General features: G+C 46.1%; 2 protein-coding genes across 7 annotated transcripts; one reads left to right on the top strand and one right to left on the bottom strand.

The window, feature by feature from the left end:
* Positions 1-1,988: 1,988 nt before the first annotated feature.
* On the bottom strand, positions 1,989-3,629 carry si:ch211-140b10.6 (protein POLR1D-like). Its single transcript, XM_041861317.1, has 3 exons — positions 3,512-3,629; positions 2,853-2,927; positions 1,989-2,632 (listed from the first exon to the last, which is right to left on the bottom strand). The coding sequence occupies exons 1-3, from the start codon at positions 3,535-3,537 to the stop codon at positions 2,212-2,214; spliced, it is 522 nt and encodes a 173-aa protein (XP_041717251.1). The 5' UTR covers positions 3,538-3,629; the 3' UTR covers positions 1,989-2,211.
* Positions 3,630-3,949: 320 nt separating this feature from the next.
* lnx2a (ligand of numb-protein X 2a) lies at positions 3,950-19,707 on the top strand. Of its 6 annotated transcripts, none has more exons than XM_041861759.2 (12): positions 3,950-4,065; positions 7,657-7,850; positions 8,154-8,536; positions 12,745-12,977; positions 13,060-13,197; positions 13,318-13,517; positions 13,673-14,077; positions 14,162-14,362; positions 14,557-14,734; positions 15,038-15,287; positions 16,102-16,275; positions 18,567-19,707. In XM_041861759.2, the coding sequence occupies exons 2-12, from the start codon at positions 7,830-7,832 to the stop codon at positions 18,700-18,702; spliced, it is 2,319 nt and encodes a 772-aa protein (XP_041717693.1). In that variant the 5' UTR covers positions 3,950-4,065; positions 7,657-7,829; the 3' UTR covers positions 18,703-19,707. The 6 variants fall into 6 exon arrangements, with proteins under 6 accessions (XP_041717693.1, XP_041717696.1, XP_041717692.1 ...); XM_041861762.2 differs by having other exon boundaries at positions 3,950-4,075; positions 16,117-16,275; XM_041861758.2 differs by having other exon boundaries at positions 3,950-4,075.
* The last annotated feature ends 35 nt before the right edge of the window (positions 19,708-19,742 follow it).

The following is a 19,742-nucleotide window of genomic DNA, read 5'->3' as shown; positions in this document are numbered from 1 at the left end:
AGCCAGTATACCACTGTAGAACATGTGGGCGTGACTTGGATAACCTGAACTAATTTACTCCCTGTATTAGATATCTCAAGAGATAATACAATGCAGCAACTTGCACTTGGCTCAGGACTTGGCTCTAATACTATGCCATCATGTCAGTTTACAGATCGTACCAACGAGATTCACAATGAAATAACAGAGCTGAGTCCAAGACGGGGTACAGTTTTTGTCAAAATGGGGAATAAGAATAGGATGGACACGACTTCCAGTTAAAAGATCAGTAGAAACAAATGCAATTTAATCAGTTATGCTTGTCACAAACTGACAACAGCAACCCCAATTTTTCTCACACACACACTCTTTCCAGTCATTCAATGGTTATGCATGTCTTTCCAGGCATTCAATGGTTATGTATGTCTTTCCAGTCATTCAATGGTTATGTATGTCTTTCCAGTCATTCAATGGTTATGTACAGTGGGGGGAAAAAAGTATTTAGTCAGCCACCAATTGTGCAAGTTCTCCCACTTAAAAAGATGAGAGAGGCCTGTAATTTTCATCATAGGTACACGTCAACTATGACAGACAAATTGAGAAAAAAAAATCCAGAAAATCCCATTGCAGGATTTTTAATGAATTTATTTGCAAATTATGGTGGAAAATAAGTATTTGGTCACCTACAAACAAGCAAGATTTCTGGCTCTCACAGACCTGTAACTTCTTCTTTAAGAGGCTCCTCTGTCCTCCACTCGTTACCTGTATTAATGGCACCTGTCCACAACCTCAAACAGTCACACTCCAAACTCCACTATGGCCAAGACCAAAGAGCTGTCAAAGGACACCAGAAACAAAATTGTAGACCTGCACCAGGCTGGGAAGACTGAATCTGCAATAGGTAAGCAGCTTGGTCTGAAGAAATCAACTGTGGGAGCAATTATTAGGAAATGGAAGACATACAAGACCACTGATAATCTCCCTCAATCTGGGGCTCCACGCAAGATCTCACCCCGTGGGGTCAAAATGATCACAAGAACGGTGAGCAAAATCCCAGAACCACACGGGGGGACCTAGTGAATGACCTGCAGAGAGCTGGGACCAAAGTAACAAAGCCTACCATCAGTAACACACTACGCCGCCAGGGACTCAAATCCTGCAGTGCCAGACGTGTCCCCCTGCTTAAGCCAGTACATGTCCAGGCCCGTCTGAAGTTTGCTAGAGTGCATTTGGATGATCCAGAAGAGGATTGGGAGAATGTCATATGGTCAGATGAAACCAAAATAGAACTTTTTGGTAAAAACTTAACTCGTCGTGTTTGGAGGACAAAGAATGCTGAGTTGCATCCAAAGAACACCATACCTACTGTGAAGCATGGGGGTGGAAACATCATGCTTTGGGGCTGTTTTTCTGCAAAGGGACCAGGACGACTGATCCGTGTAAAGGAAAGAATGAATGGGGCCATGTATCGTGAGATTTTGAGTGAAAACCTCCTTCCATCAGCAAGGGCATTGAAGATGAAACGTGGCTGGGTCTTTCAGCATGACAATGATCCCAAACACACCGCCCGGGCAACGAAGGAGTGGCTTCGTAAGAAGCATTTCAAGGTCCTGGAGTGGCCTAGCCAGTCTCCAGATCTCAACCCCATAGAAAATCTTTGGAGGGAGTTGAAAGTCCATGTTGCCCAGCGACAGCCCCAAAACATCACTGCTCTAGAGGTGATCTGCATAGAGGAATGGGCCAAAATACCAGCAACAGTGTGTGAAAACCTTGTGAAGACTTACAGAAAACCTTTGACCTGTGTCATTGCCAACAAAGGGTATATAACAAAGTATTGAGAAACTTTTGTTATTGACCAAATACTTATTTTCCACCATAATTTGCAAATAAATTCATTAAAAATCCTACAATGTGATTTTCTGGAAAAAAAATTCTCATTTTGTCTGTCATAGTTGACGTGTACCTATGATGAAAATTACAGGCCTCTCTCATCTTTTTAAGTGGGAAAACTTGCACAATTGGTGGCTGACTAAATACTTTTTTTCCCCACTGTATGTCTTCGAGGGAGAAAACCTCCTCTGGTAATGCAGTTACAGCCCTCCCTACAAGGTTATGATGTCACATGTGGCTCCTCCCACTGGGTGTGTCCTTGACGGGTGCGCGTGAGTGTGCTGGTTCGATTGATAGAAGGTGTGGCCTATGGAGTGGGCGTGGTCTGACGAGGAGGAGCTACTATCGGTGGAGAGAGCGGTCTCTACAAGAGGAAGGGACTTCAGATGGGGGGTGTTCTTTAGAATGGGGACTGTGTGTTTTGTGACCAGGGACACTTTTATCCCGGTGTTTCTTGTCTCTATGACTGTATCTGTCATTGTCTCTGACCCCTCTGTCTTTGTAGCCGTCTCTGTGGCCCGTGTTGCTGTCTTTGTCTTGTTTGTGTCCATTTTTAAGACTATGTTCTCTGCTGTCCCTATGACTGTCTTCGTCCCCTTGTCGTCTGTGATTGTCTCTGTGGTCTGTGGATGGGGTCCTGCTGCGCCGCCTACACTCTGATGTCTGTTCTCCTGAGCGGCCAGCAGGGCGGCGCTGTGGGATGGTGGTGCGCAGAGTGTTGAGCAGGAAACGTTTGTTGGTGCTGCGCAGTGGACATTTAATCCTGGAAGACAGTTGAACCAAAATGAACATTTCAAAGCCAGCAAGGCTTTCAATATGAGCCATTATCTTTGATATGTGTCTGTCTTGGTCTTTCACACCTTGCCATGTGTCAAGTACATTCTGCATTGAAAGCCAAACACCCATAACAGATTGTTTACCAGATCCTTTGGTAACTCTGAGCGTCTGCTAAATTAAAAATTTTTTTAACGTATCCCACTCACCAGCCTGCTGGACCCATGGTTTCTGCTCGCAAGCGAGCCCTATTGGTCTCCTTCAGCAGCTCCTCCACTGCACGTCTACACACACACACACACACAGAGAGACAGAGAGAGAGAGAGAGAGAGAGAGAGAGAGAGAGAGAGAGAGAAGAGAGAGATTACTATGCCAGTCTACGATAGTCAGTCAGTCATGTCACGTGTGTCCTGGGTTGACCTGCTGAGCCAGTAGTATCCCGTCTCAGTGGGAACAACTGTTATAACTGCCCTTTGACCACGGATCAACTGTTACAGCTTCCCTTTGACCACGGATCCCAGACAAGTGTGCACATATTATTTTAATGTCAATGGCGCACACAGACATCAATCTATATTCTCCCTATGTGAGTTAGCTAGCTAGTCATGCTACAAATAATTGAATAACAGCCCAACATAACTAGCTAATCATTGACACGCATAACATGAATAGCAAGCTACCTAGCAGCTGAGCAGGTAAACAATTAACTAGCTATGTTAATAGCATAATAAATCACATTGACATAGCTACCTAGCTACTTGGCTAACGCTAGCTACTTGGCTAACGTTAGCTCTCCCTTTAAAACACCCCTGAAATTCACATCAAGCAAGAAATACCCAGTCTGGCAATAGGATAGATTATAACATACTTCTCCAATTCGCCATCATCTGCCATAGTGTAGTGATCAATGTAAAATAATCAAAATATATTTCAAATCAATACTACCAATGTTAGCTAACGTTTATTTATGAATATTTACTCCTCCATGGGGGCCTTCGAGCGAGGACCCCGTAAAACTACTGTCCTTAGTAGTGCCTTACGTAATACCGGATTTTATATGTAAAAAAACAGATATAATTGTTTATCAACAAACTAATTATATTTCAATGTTTTACAACAGTATATATTTTGTCTAATATTGAAAATAAATGTCATAATTATACTTTTTAGTGGTTGATTTCGAACAGGCATAAAGGGAAGCCTCTAATTTCATTTTGAGATTGACAGCACGAGACCCTGCCCCCTTCTCCTTGACTGACTGCTTGAGAGGGGCAGTGGGCGGGTTCTTCACCGCGAAAGTCACCGGGGCGTTTTATGTGCGGCTGCTTCGGGTCTGCTTGTTGCGGTGAATGTGTGATTGAGGTCCGTTAATTGTCCCCTCTCGGGGCCGGAGTTCTCGGCACCAAGGAGAAGCCGGAATAGGTAATATAATGTATGTATTCTGCTCGCACATCTTCACTGTCACGATGTCTAGTACATATATATAAATCAGGTTCTATATCTATGGTCTAGTAATAGTCTATATAGCTTTCAATTGAAGTCGCTATTGTCCATCCATGATCCATCCATCTCCGCGCTATTCCACGGATCTCGAAGGAAGGGAGGGAGGAATCTGACAATCAGACAGACACTCTGGCTGGTTCACTCACCAGCCTAAATGGAGAAGAGTATTGCTGTCATCTAAACAATTATATGATCTATCTGAATCTGAATCTGAATGACGCCTTTGAGGGCGGTGCATAAAATGGGGAGCCTATAATGCAATTTGAATAGATAGCCTTTGTTTGGTATATGCAGTTTTGTTCTCCCCTTCAAAAAGCCATTTTGTTAGTCAGCCTTCAACAATATATATTATAGGCTAGGCTATATTGAAACGAAACATAAAATGAAACATTGCATATTCAGGTTTGTTTGTTTCTTGCGAAGAATGACAAGATGATTATGCTATTGAAATCATGGTAGGCATAATGGATTTTTGCCCATGGGATTGTGGTTTTAATAGCCTACAGACTACCATATTAACGTGATCAACTGTACCTGAGGGCAAGGAGATATCGCGTTTTCCCCTTGTCTGACATGCAAGATTGTTGTAGACTATATGTTATAGTCCTGGCCTACCCCTTTATTTGGGTTGGCAATAGGACAGACGTCATCTTCTTTGTGCATTATCCGGTGCATTTAATTTGTGCATTAGTCGCTGAGTCGCTGTAGGCAGTGACAGGTGCAAGGCCTTGTCTACTGCTGGTATCAATAGAGAGAGCAGAGGACAGCAAGTCTATGGATGAAATAAATAACAATACAATAGCACAGTGTCCTTGAGGCACCGGGTAACACAACAAAGACAATAACACACAAACACACACGCCCACAACATGAGAGAGATAAGCTCTGTTCTGGGAAATCAGTAGAAGACCCTGTGGTGCCTATAACCTAATGAATATTTCCCAGACTTATGAAATGGCGCACGGTATGTAATGACATTTGCTGCTGCAATCCAGCTATGTTGAAAGTAAGATAAGATTTAAATGCTCTTGTAACTGCTGTACAGTGCTGGCAGAAGGATGAAGACAGAGGGCAAGAGAGGGAGAGAGAGAGAGAGAGAGAGAGAGAGAGAGAGAGAGAGAGAGAGAGAGAGAGAGAGAGAGAGAGAGAGAGAGAGAGAGAGAGAGAGAGAGAGAGAGGGGGCAGAGAGAGAGAGAGAGAGAGAGAGAGAGAGAGAGAGGGCGAGAGAGAGAGAGAGAGAGAGAGAGGGAAAGAGAGAGAGAGCGATCTAATTTATAGACTGCATTAGTCTTGCATGTCAAACTTGTACACAGCAGTGGTTGAAAGACACTGCACACACCCCCAAACTCATACCCAAAAAGCATCCGCTGTGTGTGTATATGCGTGTGTTTTTGCGTGAGTGTGATAAAATGATGTCAGAGCTTTGTTATGGGAATAGAGGACCCTTGTGTCTACATGAATAATGCATCTCCAGCTGCACGCACACACACACACACACACACACACACACACACACACACACAGAAAAAGAAACAGGTACTTAAAAGAAGGAAAAGGGTACCAGCAGTCAAGGAGAAGGAAGCAGGTTGTCACGGAGACAGGTTACATAGAGGCATGTAGTCATGGAAACAACAGTCATAAAGACAGGCAGAAACAGCAGTGGCACAGTCAGAAGGGCAGGTACCATTGAGAATATAGCCGGCAGCAGATAGAAGTGTACAGAAATAGAAAGGACCCATGGAGGAGAGAACAGTGTCTGCTGTGTACACTCCATCTTTATCTACACAGCTCTAAATGTCAAGCTCTACTGAACATGCTCTGTAGCCATGGAGACAGGAGCAGACCCTCGCACAGACAGACGGAGGATGCATCTTAACAGTCTAAAGTGGCTTCCTCTCCGCGTCATCTGAAATCACAGGATCGGTGAAAGCAATATGGTGGACGACTATTTAGCATTTGCTATGACCTCTTCAGTTTTTTTCAGATCCATGCAGATGGAGGAAAGGAGATGAGAGTAGAGGCTGGTAGTCAGGTGTTACTAGCTTGGCTCTGCTTCATGCTAAAATACGCTCCCTTGTGTCGATTTGTGTCCATGAGCTCCTCAGGGACAGGGCTAGGGTACTGGAGTAGGGGAAGTGAGTCTAAATGGCTTTGGACGTGAAACACAGTGGAAATGACTGGTACACAATGCATTAGTTCTGAGGACGGCTCAGCATTGGGGATTTGTACGAGTGGTCGGCTGTGTTTCGTTAGTTCTGAGGACGGCTCAGCATTGGGGATTTGTACGAGTGGTCAGCTGTGTTTCAGAGCTGCAAGGAGTTTTCCATTAGCTCTGGCTCTCTCACGCTGCAGAACCGGCCGGAGTGCATCACAGACACACAAACACACACACACGTTTGTTTTACTATCCTTGTGGGGACCAAACAAATTATCCCCATTCAAAATCCTATTTTCCGTAACCGCTAACCCTAACCCTTCACCTAACCCTAACCTTAACCCTAATTGTAACCCTAAACCTAGACCTAACCCCTAAGCCTAAAATAGCCTTTTTCCTTGTGGGTACCAGCGAAATGTCCCCACTTGACCGATTGTTTCTTGTTTTACTGTCCTTGTGAGGACTGCTGGTCCCCACAAGGATAGTAAAACCAATAACACACCACACACACAAACACACACACACACACACACACACACACACACACACACACATGCACACGGAAGTTGAGGCAACACAAAAACATCCCTCTCTCACACAAACACACACCCTCAGACATATTCCTGCAGGAACAAGGCAAAGTTCAATCCCCAAGTGTCACTCTTAGTGATCAGTTGGCAGTCTTCCACTCTTTTTTTTCCCATGTCCCTATCTCACCCCTCACTCTCTCTTTCTGTCTTCGTCTCTCTTTTTCATTCTGTCTCTCTACTCCTTTGTTTTTCCATTCTACCCTCTCTCTAATCTACCCTTTCTCTCTGTCAACCTTTTTTCCATCTCTCTCTTCTCTCCTGTTTTTTTCTCCCCTCTCTCCCACTCTTTCATATTCTCTCTCTCTTATTATCTCTTTCTCTCCCTCCCTCTCTCTCTCTCTTTATCATTCTATCCCTCTCTCTCTTTATCTCTCTCTCCTTCCTCTCAACTATACCCATGTCCTCTCTGCCTCAATCCCAGATAATTCCCTCTCTGCCTCAATCGCAGATAATTCCCTCTCTGTGGGACTGGAATATTGCAGCAGGCGAGAGCGAAAGAGAGAATACACTGCCAAATTAGTGAGCAGGCGCAGTGCTACAGTACATAATCTCAGCACACACTACACACACATGCACACACACATTCATATAAACATACACACACACTGTCACATATACACTCATACAATGCAAATATTTACCAAATTATACAGTACTACACATGTATGCATGAATACACACTCACATGCACACACGTGCAGAGACACACACACACACACTTTGTTTAATTTTCCCGTTTTTTAACCCCTGCTCTCTGACCTACAGGGTGATGTCTGATTGGCCACTGGGGGGCGGCTGTCCTCTCTGTCACCAGTTCACCCTCTGAGGTTTATGGGATAGGACGCCCCCCTCCCCACCCCTTCGTAACCTCCCAACCTGCAACCACAGTGACGACTGTGCCAAAGGCCGTGCCTGGCGATTGGAGCCCTGGTCCTGACATGGGCAGCCCCGGCTGTGAGGTGAGTTTTGGTTTGCAGTTTGTACCCTCCCAGCTGTGTGTGTGAGGGGTACTGGTACCACCGTGATTAATAGTTTAATGTTGATCCTCTGATCGGCTATTTACCATTCCGATCCGCTATTTACCGATCCGATCCGCTAATTACCTTGTATACACAGAGAAAATACATGGTAAATTGGTAATTACACCGTAATAGCATACAAATTACTTGTTTGTTTCTTTGGGATTCATTCAAACAAGCTTTTCTGTTCAACTATCATTGTCTTCCAACATCTCCCATATAAATCTCATCTCCTTTATCCAGGTGGGTCCGGCGGGGCCTGTGGAGCCCGTGCTGGAGGCCTTGTGTCCAGAGTGTGGTCAGATCCACCGGGCCTGGGAGAACCACCTCTATAACTACCGCCTGGAGGTGGACGATGACCTGGTGTGCCACATCTGCCTGCAGCCCCTGGTCCAGCCCCTGGACACACCCTGCGGACACACCTTCTGTGCCCGCTGCCTCCGCAGCTTCCTCCAGGAGCGGGACTTCTGCCCGCTGGACCGGGCACGGCTGCATCTGCAGGTGTGTAGGCGGAGCAGCATCCTGGTGCACAAGCTGCTTGACAAGCTGTCTGTGTCCTGTCCCCTGGCCCCAGCCTGCAGCCTCAGCATGCCCCGCTGTGACCTGGAGGCACACCTCAAACACAGGTAGAGTGGAGTCACACACACACACACTTACACACTTCACACACTGGTCTAGGGGAATCACGTGTGCAAAGAAACACATGCATCCATGGCAAGCACACACACACAACTTCTGGTGTGAGTGAGGTGTCTAGCAAATGCTGTATGGGAAGAAGTTGCCCCTAACCACTGTTACAGGGTAAGATATTCCTTCATCCCTGTAATGGTGAAGGTATGGAGTTGGGTATGATCAGCTGATCCTAGACCCGTTTCTTACATGCAGCTCCCCCCGGGAGACCTCGGGGTGGGATTATTAGGTCCTGGGTCATGTGACTGGGGATTACCAGCCAGTTACTTGGTCATGGCACATCTATCATTTCAGTGTTAATACTAAATTGTAATTATTTTGCACTATGGCCTATTTATTGCCTTACCTCCATAACTTACTACATTTCCACACACTGTATATAGATTTTCTATTGTGTTATTGACTGTACGTTTTGTTTATCCCATATGTAACTCTGTGTTGTTGTTGTTTTTTATCGCACTGCTTTGCTTTATCTTGGCCAGGTCGCAGTTGTAAATGAGAACTTGTTCTCAACTGGCTTACCTGGTTAAATAAAGGTGAAATACAATTTAAAAAATACATGTGTTGTGTTGTCTGGCCGAGCCTCCATGTTCTCTGACGTCCACCATGCTGGGACCTGTTTAACCACTTCTTCTGTGACACTGCCAAGGGCAACCCCGACCTGTGGTGAGTCCGGTACTAGGGTAATACGTCTGGCTGTTCAAGCACCTCTCTAATCAGGCACAGAGCCTCACACACACACACACACACCTCACAATGTGAGTGGGTGTGTGGCAGTGGGGAGCTCAGCAGGCTAGTGGTAGCTGTGAGGAAACTGCACCGCAACTATATCTGAAGTGAGGGAGGTCTGTAGTGTAAAGTATTAAAAGGTGTGAAGATGTCGGTTCAAGAATTTGGTCTCTAAGCTGTGATGACTTGATGCTGAACTTTGTAGTGTTTAAATCAGTAAATAAGACATACATTGCAATTACTGTGTAGATATGCATCTATCTGGAGTTTATTGCTTGGTTTTTAAAGGTAGCTTGAGTGCTAGCCTTTCATCTTTAGCCAACTTGTTTGTTGTCCTGACTCTGCTGTGACATGACAACAACAAAGGATTTGGATAAAGCTGGAACATACTGGTTACTAGGCTACTCCTGAACCGTGTGAGGTTCTGGACTGATTTTGGACTAGACCAGAGGAATGCCAACAAAGAACTGAGAACTTTTCTTTTGCTGAATTCCACAGTCTGTAGCTGTCCCTATGGAAACTACTCTCCATTGCTGTGTTGATGCATGGTTATTAAGGTTATAGCTGCTAAACGGCCAGATCTCGGGAAATTTACCTTAACGAGCTCAGGCTAACGAGCTGTTGCTAACACTAACAGGCTTTCACTGAGTCAGCTGTCTGGACACGTAGTGGTGGAAAAAGTACCCAATTGTCATACTTGAGTAAAAGTATAGATACTGTACCTTAATAGAAAATGACTCAAGTGAAAGTGAAAGTCACCCAGTAAAATACTAGTTGAGTAAAAGTCTAAAAGTATTTGGTTTTAAATATACTTAAGTATCAAAAGTAAATGTAATTGCTAAAATATACTTAAGTATCAAAAGTAAAAGTATAAATCATTTCAAATTCCCTATATTAAGCAAACCAGACGGCACAATTTCCATGGTTTTTAAATTGATGGATAGCCAGGGGCACACTCCAACACTCAGACATAATTTACAAATGAAACATTTGTGTTTAGTGAGTCCGCCAGATCAGAGGCAGTAGAGATGACAAGGGATGTTCTCTTGATAAGTGTGTGAATTTACAATTTTTCTCCTGCTAAGCATTCCAAATGTTATGAGTACTTTTGGGTGTCAGGGTAAATGTATGGAGTAAAAAGTATATTCGTTTCTTTAGGAATGTAGTGAAGTAAAAGTAAAAGTAGCCAAAAATATAAATAGTAAAGTACAGTACAGATGCCCCCCAAAACTACTTAAGTAGTACTTTAAAGTATTTTTTACTTAAGTACTTTACACCACTGTACACGGGACACCCACCCCTGTCCTGCTCTGCACTGCTCTGCCCTGCTCTGCTCTGCACTGCTCTGCTCTGCCCTGCTCTGCTCTGCTCTGCACTGCTCTGCAATGCTCTGCTCTGCTCTGCTCTGCCCTGCTCTGCTCTGCTCTGCTCTGCTCTGCCGTACCCTATTCTGCTCTGCCCTGCTCTGTCCAGTCCAGCCTTTGGCCCAGTGTCCACTAAAGCTCAATTCTAATTATTTTAAAGTGCATCCTGTCTTACTTCCTTCCTCCCTCAAAGTCATCACTGATCCGCCAAGGTTGGATTGTTGATACCAATGAAATGAAAACCTTTGCCAACAACGTCAACTTGGTCAACAAACATTGCCAACAATTTGAATCAGTGATTACCTCAATGAAGTAAGGAATGGAGGAAGGATACCTTAAACAAGCGGAAGACTAGATGCTAGGTCGGAAAAATACAGGTTAAGACAACCTAATAATTCCATGTGGCAGCATGATAAACGAAATCATTGGACCAGCATCATTGCTAATTCTACAAGATGAGCATTGAAAACGTGACCAGCGGTCTGGAAATTAAATATTAAAGTGGTCATTTGAAAAACGTCTAAATGAATAGAATGACAGTAAAACAGTTATGCTAACATTCACTTCCAGAAGAAAAAATAGAATATATATATATATATATATATATATATATATATATATATATATATATATATATATATAAAAAAAAAAATAAAAGAACAACAACAAAAAACATTCACTTCCAGACTGACAAAATGGTGTGGACAGACATGGCCGCCCTGTTCGTAGCTCCTAGCCAATGTTGCTTGTTGGGTATCATTGCACAGTTGGAGCTAGGAACATAAGCATTTCACTACACCCGCAAAAAACATCTGCAAAATACATATACGCAACCAATACAATTTTATTTGATTTGATTTTCTGCATGGAATTATTACATTGTCTTAAGCTTTGGTACCTTCAACCTACACTAGATGTCCACTACACCTTCTCCTCACTAGATGTCCACTTCTCCTCACTAGATGTCCACTACACCTTCTCCTCACTAGATGCCCACTTCTCCTCACTAGATGTCCACTACACCTTCTCCTCACTAGATGTCCACTACACCTTCTCTTCAGCTTATGGACAAGTATATAAAATTGCTTCCCACTGGGTATCCAGTTGTGGCAGGTGAGCTCTGTCTCACTCTAAGTGGTCCCTAGGTCTTTCTGAGGTGTCTGTACGTGACTGGACTGCTCTGTTCTTCTATAGATTAAGGCCCAGGTCCGCGTGGGTCGTTCCCTCTGCCCCAACCCTAAGACCGTAATGAAGCTAAGGATGGGAGGAGATCATGAGAGACAGAATTGGGTGTCTGTCAGCTTGGACATTTAATATTGTGTCACTAAAGCCGCCTTAAAGTCAGGGATTAGATTAGAACAGAAGACTGCCAGGGCACTTGGAACGTCCTTGAACTGGGTGGAATGTTCTAGAACGTGTCTGATGATCTGATGCTTGATCCTGGATGACTATCTGTGGTTCTTCCTGCTTCGTGCATAGCTTAAATCATAGTCTGGCAGCTAACCATCGGAGGGACTGGTCAATGCAGTAGGTTTCCTGATGTTTTCTGTGGTACCTGTTTATGAGCTGAACAGTAGTTTAACCCAATAACTCTTTGTTATTGGGTTGTCTTACCTTTCATGTATGCAGCATGTGTGTGTGTGTGAAATGTATGAACCCCTCAGTGTATATCTGCAGTTTTAAAGGTCAACTTTGGGCACGAAAAATTGTCCAACTCCGCCCCTTTCTCAATCTTCTAACAGAAATGTGGTGTACCTTTGGTGGTTCGTCGATGTGTCATTCTGGTAATGCGCGCCGCGACTGACGTAGCTAGTTCGTTAGCTATGCTAGCCACTTTAGCTAGCCAGTAACTCCTCCAGTATGTGTTGACATCATTTCACAGGATATGTTTTTGGACGGAAACTGTAGAGATCGGTAAGGAAGGGCACTTCTGTAGCCAAATATCTAATTCATCCATAGGCATTAAATGACCTGGTATGATGGTGCATTGATCAGTTATACAGTTTTTGCCCAAAGTCGACCCCCACATCCCTCTCTCTCTCTGTGTCCAGGTGTCCGGGGACGCAGTCTCAGCAGACCAGTTTAGAGGGACCACCATGTGATCACGGGGAGGAGGGAGCCATGGTGACCAGCCCCCCCAGGTCCCCACGCTCCCTCCAGACAGAGACAGACCTGCGGGAGGAGAGCTCCCCCTCGCCACCTGGTGGCACCTCCACCGCCGGAATGTGGACCGACGAGCCTGGACTGGACAACCCTGCCTTCGAGGAGAGCAATGAGGAGGACAGTGAGTAACAACTGTGTGTGTGTGTGTGTGTGTGTGTGTGTGTGTGTGTGTGTGTGTGTTACTAACCCCTCTCTGTGTGTAGGTGTGGTAGGGTTGGAGTGTGTGGTGCCCAGGGTAAAGCGACCCCTCAGTAACCCCTGCATCCATCTCCTCCGCACCGCCAGCTCTGCCTCCTCTGTGTGGGACTGCCCCGAGTCACCGCCCCTCTCTGCAGAAGAGGGTATGACATCACTTCCTCCATCTGACTTCCTGTCTCTAACCTTCCAATGTAATCATCTCGAATCTAAACATTCATGAATATAAGAGATTTATGTCTTACATGTCCCTGTGTATCTCCCAGGTTGTGTGAAGCTGCCGTCCCTTCCAGAGGGTGAAATCACCACCATCGAGGTCCACCGCTCCAACCCCTATGTAGAACTGGGCATCAGCATCGTCGGGGGTAATGAGACGCCTCTCATCAACGTGGTGATCCAGGAAGTGTACCGTGACGGGGTCATTGCTCGAGATGGCAGGCTTCTGGCCGGGGACCAGATACTACAGGTGAGGACCATGGATCCATCCTCACCTCTTCCTAAACTTTTCTCCTCTAATATCCCTCCAAAGCCAACATCCCTCCCTTTCCTTCTCCCTCTCCTAATGTCTCTCTCTCTCTCTCTCTCTCTCTCTCTCTCTCTCTCTCTTCTCCCTCTCTGCAGGTCAACAGTGTAGACATCAGCAATGTGCCCCATAACTTTGCCCGCTCCACGTTGGCACGCCCCTGTGCCACGCTACAGCTCACTGTCCTAAGGGAGCGCCGCTGTGTCTCTCGCCCACCCGCCTCCACCACCCCCTCAGTGCCCCATGCCCCCTGTTCCACCCCAGAGGGCATCCCGTCCAGCCCTGCCAGCCTGAGGATCACCCTGCAGAAGCGGGACTCGTCAGAGCAGCTGGGCATCAAGCTGGTGCGGAGGACTGACGAGGTGGGGGTGTTTGTGCTAGACCTGCTGGACGGCGGCCTGGCTGCCAAGGACGGAAGGCTGTGTAGTAACGACCGCGTACTGGCGGTCAATGAGCAGGACCTACGCCACGGCACGCCTGAACAGGCTGCTCAGATCATACAGGTAAGACTGCTAGGGGATAAACAGTGTTTCTGACCGTTCCTCTTGTGGATGGCTAAACCTACTCCCTTTTCCTGTCAACTACAGGCCAGCGGCGAAAGAGTCTATCTGCTGATTGGCCGTCCCAGCAAGCCTACCCCTCCCCCTCCATCAAGCTCTGCCTCCAACAGAGATCTGTACTGCCATGACCACTTCCTCCCCAACCACCATCACCATCACCACAGCTTCTCCCCCAGCCCCAGCACCGTGCCCACCTGTGCCCATCTGGCCCGCTCCAGCACCCACAGAGTGAGTACACACCTGAGGGAGTGTGTGTGTCTGACTGTGTCTGTTCATATGTATCTATTTATGCTGGAGGCCTCTCCCAATGTGTATTATACACTGTAGGACCTCTCTTAGTGAGTGTGTGTGTGTATATGTGTGTGTGTGTGTATATATGTGTGTGTGTGTGTATATGTGTGTGTGTGTGTGTGTGTGTGTAGGACCTGTCCCAGTGTGTGACCTGTAAGGAGAAACACATCACTGTGAAGAAGGAGCCTCATGAGTCTCTGGGTATGACCGTGGCCGGGGGGCGGGGCAGCAAGAGCGGCGAGCTGCCCATCTTTGTGACCAGCATCCAACCACACGGCTGCCTGTCACGGGATGGACGAATCAAACGAGGTGAGCTGTGGGCTACATCACAGCCTGTTAGATTATTGAGGCCAAGTTCTTGTTTGGTTTGGCTCCTTTCTTTGCTCATGATCTGCCACAGCTACATTCTCAGGAGTCAGTGTTAGAATGTTCTCTCTCAGGACTCTTTGTCCCTAAGTAACAATGTCTCTCTCTGTCCCTCTCCCTCCTTCTATCCCTCCTTCTTTCTCTCTCTCTGTCGGTTCTTCACTCTGCCTCCCCATCTCCTGTTGTCCCTGTTTATCTCTCCCCACTCTATCTCATTCTCTCTCTCTGTCACCTCCTCTCCTCCAGGTGACATCCTCCTGAGTATCAACGGCCAGGACCTGACCTACCTGAGCCACAGCGAGGCGGTTGGCACCCTGAAGGCCAGCGCAGCATCGCCCTCCGTCCAGCTGAGGGCGCTGGAGGTCAGCATGGTGGAGGAGCCGGACCAGGGCCAGAGCCCCGAGGACCAGCTGCTGCCCACACACCCCCACACACACGACTCGGACTACGACTCCTCCTGGTCCCCGTCCTGGGTCATGTGGCTTGGCCTGCCCAGGTAAACAGGAGCTATAGAAGACACACCTCATTGGGTTGGACTCACCTGTGGTGGTTGGGATGTTGGGAGTTTATGTGTGAAAGAATTGCCTTGATTTATTTAGTTTTTTCATATTAGTGTAGGTGACGCAGAGGAGACAAGGAAAGGAAGCAAGTTGACTAGTGAGATCCATCCCATGATTCACCTGAAGTCATCTGTGGAGAATGTGTTTGTATGTCGGCGCATTTCTGTTGATTTTGATTTGAGTGTGTTCTGTGTTGGGATGTAAATGTTGCACGGATCATGTATTATGTGTGTGTGTTGATGTGTTTGTGTTGATGTGTGTATGTTGATGTGTGTGTGTTGGTGTGTGTGTTAAAGCCAGGGTGCGTGTGTTACATAAGGTGGTCCATACGAGGGATTATGTGTGTGTGTTGTCCTGAACTGTGGTGTAACCATCAACAGCTGTGGATTATCAACTGAGGGGCATGTGGTTACATCCCTAATGTCTCTCCCCAATTCATCCTTCAGAGACTGGTACAGAGAGGACAGCCTCAAACTCACCCCTCCCTTTTCTATCGCTCTCTCCTTTTCTTCCGCTCTGTCTCTCTTTCTCTCCTCCCTCTCTGAATCTCCCTTCCTCCATCTCTCTTTTCGTCTGTCTTTCTCCATCTGTCTCATTTCTCTTGCCTTACGTCACCATTTTTCTCCCTGCCCCTCCCTCCCTCTCTCCCTAAACCTGGCTCAACCCTCTCCATCTCCCCCCTTCTTCTGTATTTCTATTTATTATGGGTCTCCTGTCTCCCTCACTAAAACACTGACTCATTCATTCCAGCCATCTCTATCTCAGCTTCCTTCACAGTAGCCATGAGATTGTTCTGCGTAGAAGTCACCCTGGGAGCTGGGGCTTCAGCATCGTCGGGGGATACGAGGAAAACCATAGCAACCAGGCATTCTTTATCAAGACCATTGTCCTTGGAACGCCTGCATACTCCGACGGCAGCCTCAAGTAAGCCGTCAGTCATGTTGTTGGGTTGTGAGCATAAAGACATATTTCCATTCTTTGTAAGTTAATGGACAATAAAGTACATCTTATATATACAGTGGGGAGAACAAGTATTTGACACACTGCCGATTTTGCAGGTTTTTTCCTACTTACAAAGCATGTAGAGGTCTGTAATTTTTATCATAGGTACACTTCAACTGTGAGAGACAGAATCTAAAACAAAAATCCAGAAAATCATATTGTATGATTTTTAAGTAATTAATTTGCATTTTATTGCATGACATAAGTATTTGATACATCAGAAAAGCAGAACTTAATATTTGGTACAGAAACCTTTGTTTGCAATTACAGAGATCATACGTTTCCTGTAGGTCTTGACCAGGTTTGCACACACTGCAGCAGGGATTTTGGCCCACTCCTTCATACAGACCTTCTCCAGATCCTTCAGGTTTCGGGGCTGTCGCTGGGCAATACGGACTTTCAGCTCCCTCCAAAGATTTTCTATTGGGTTCGGGTCTGGAGACTGGCTAGGCCACTCCAGGACCTTGAGATGCTTCTTACGGAGCCACTCCTTAGTTGCCCTGGCTGTGTGTTTCGTGTCGTTGTCATGCTGGAAGACCCAGCCACGACTCATCTTCAATGCTCTTACTGAGGGAAGGAGGTTGTTGGCCAAGATCTTGCGATACATGGCCCCATCCATCCTCCCCTCAATACGGTGCAGTCGTCCTGTCCCCTTTGCAGAAAAGCATCCCCAAAGAATGATGTTTCCACCTCCATGCTTCACTGTTGGGATGGTGTTCTTGGGGTTGTACTCATCCTTCTTCTTCCTCCAAACACGGTGAGTGGAGTTTAGACCAAAAAGCTCTATTTTTGTCTCATCAGACCACATGACCTTCTCCCATTCCTCCTCTGGATCATCCAGATGGTCATTGGCAAACTTCAGACGGGCCTGGACATGCGCTGGCTTGAGCAGGGGGACCTTGCGTGCGCTGCAGGATTTTAATCCATGACGGCGTAGTGTGTTACTAATGGTTTTCTTTGAGACTGTGGTCCCAGCTCTCTTCAGGTCATTGACCAGGTCCTGCCGTGTAGTTCTGGGCTGATCCCTCACCTTCCTCATGATCATTGATGCCCCACAAGGTGAGATCTTGCATGGAGCCCCAGACCGAGGGTGATTGACCGTCATCTTGAACTTCTTCCATTTTCTAATAATTGCGCCAACAGTTGTTGCCTTCTCACCAAGCTGCTTGCCTATTGTCCTGTAGCCCATCCCAGCCTTGTGCAGGTCTACAATTTTATCCCTGATGTCCTTACACAGCTCTCTGGTCTTGGCCATGGTGGAGAGGTTGGAGTCTGTTTGATTGAGTGTGTGGACAGGTGTCTTTTATACAGGTAACGAGTTCAAACAGGTGCAGTTAATACAGGTAATGAGTGGAGAACAGGAGGGCTTCTTAAAGAAAAACTAACAGGTCTGTGAGAGCCAGAATTCTTACTGGTTGGTAGGTGATCAAATACTTGTCATGCATAAAATGCAAATTAATTACTTAAAAATCATGCAATGTGATTTTCTGGATTTTTTTAGATTCCGTCTCTCACAGTTGAAGTGTACCTATGATAAAAATTACAGACCTCTACATGCTTTGTAAGTAGGAAAACCTGCAAAATCGGCAGTGTATCAAATACTTGTTCTCCCCACTGTACACACACAGAGTATATAAAACATTAAGGACACCTGCTCTTTCCATGACGTAGACTGACCAGGTGAATCCAGGTAAAAGCTATGATGCTCTATTGATGTCACTTATTGAATCCACTTCAATCAGTGTAGATGAAGGGGAGGAGACAGGTTAAAGGATTTTAAAGCATGAATTGTGTATGTGTGCCATTCAGAGGGTGAATGGGCAAGACAAAAGGTTTAAGGGCCTTTGAACGGGGTATGGTAGTAGGTGCCAGGCGCACCTGTTTGTGTCAAGAGTGCAACGCTGCTGGGTTTGTTTTTCCATACTCAAGTTTACTGAGTGTATCAAGAATGGTCCACCACCCAAAGGACATCCAACCAACTTTACACAACTGTCGGAAGCATTGGAGTCAACATGGCCAGCATCCCTGTGGAACGCTTTCGGCACCTTGTAGAGTCCATTCCCCTGACGAATTGAGGCTGTTCTGAGGGCAAAGGGCGGGGTGCAACTTAATATTAGGAAGGTGTTCTTAATGTTTGGTATACTCAGTAGATATGTACTGTATATGGTCCATCCATATTGATGTTCCCCTCTGTGTCCCCCTCTATTTCCTAGGTGTGGGGACATGATAGTGGCAGTTAACGGGCTGTCTACGGCTGGTATGAGCCACTCAGCCCTGGTACCCATGCTGAAGGAGCAGCGTAGCAGAGTGGCTCTCACCGTGGTCTCCTGGCCTGGCAGCCTGGCATAGAACCGGGTCAAACTTCACTGGACTGCATCATGCCACGCTGAAATTACTCTAGACTGTATCTAACCAGGGCCAAATCATGCGAGACTGCATCGAAACCAGGCTACGGCGCCAAATCATGCCATACTGAAATTGCTCTGGATCAGACCGACTGTAACCCGGGCCAAATCACATGGACTTCATCAAACCAGGCTAGAGTGAACCTGGCCCTCCTAGGCAAAATCCCTTGATACTAGGCTGGACCTTGCCAGCCCCACGCCACACTGCAATCACACACTGATGTGTTCATACAGATGTAGGATCTTAATTTGATCACCCTGTTGCAGAACTTTCCTGCAATGCAGGACATTTCAAACTTGTAGTGTATGAGGTTTAAAAAGGCTTCTAAAGTTTGTAATGTCCACTTTTCCTTACAAAACATTTATCAAACTTTACAAAAATGTCCATTCATTATAATCCACATTCCTGCTGTAGCAAACTGGCTCAAATTAAGATCCTATATCTGTATGGTCATGTTATCAGAGAGTGTGGGACTGTATCTGTTAAAGGACAGTATATCGTCTCTGGACTGTTTCTCTTCACTGGACTGCAGTAGTAGATACCAGGGGCATATTCAGGTGGCCTCAACGTTACAGAACGTTTCAGATAGAAAATCACTACATAGAACCGATAGGATTCTCTGCCATGTAGAATAATGAATTTGATCAGCTCTAGGCCATGTATTTCTGTCATTATAAACGCTTCTAGGGTTATATGTTCAGGAGGATAAATCATTTTGAAACAAGTTCAGGTAGCACCTGTTTAAAAATAAAATAAAGAAGTCGCTCCTACTGAATACAGCCTTACCGGATACCTGCCACGCCCTGGGGGCCCGACCCGCCCCCCTGGACACAGCCTTAGGCCTCATCACCGTGACGACCCAGCCGTCAGCTTGCTGGGGTTTTATACGTGTGTGAATGTGTGTTCTGCGGTTTAATAAAGACTTCCCAGAGTCGATTCTCTTACCTAGAAGTCCGTCCACTGTGCCTGTGTGTGCGTGCCAC

Source organism: Coregonus clupeaformis, chromosome 34 (assembly GCF_020615455.1).
Source record: "Coregonus clupeaformis isolate EN_2021a chromosome 34, ASM2061545v1, whole genome shotgun sequence".
NCBI classification, from domain to species: Eukaryota; Metazoa; Chordata; class Actinopteri; order Salmoniformes; family Salmonidae; genus Coregonus; species Coregonus clupeaformis.
The sequence above is the reverse complement of the archived record's forward strand: the minus strand, read 5'-3'. Positions and strand labels throughout refer to the sequence as shown.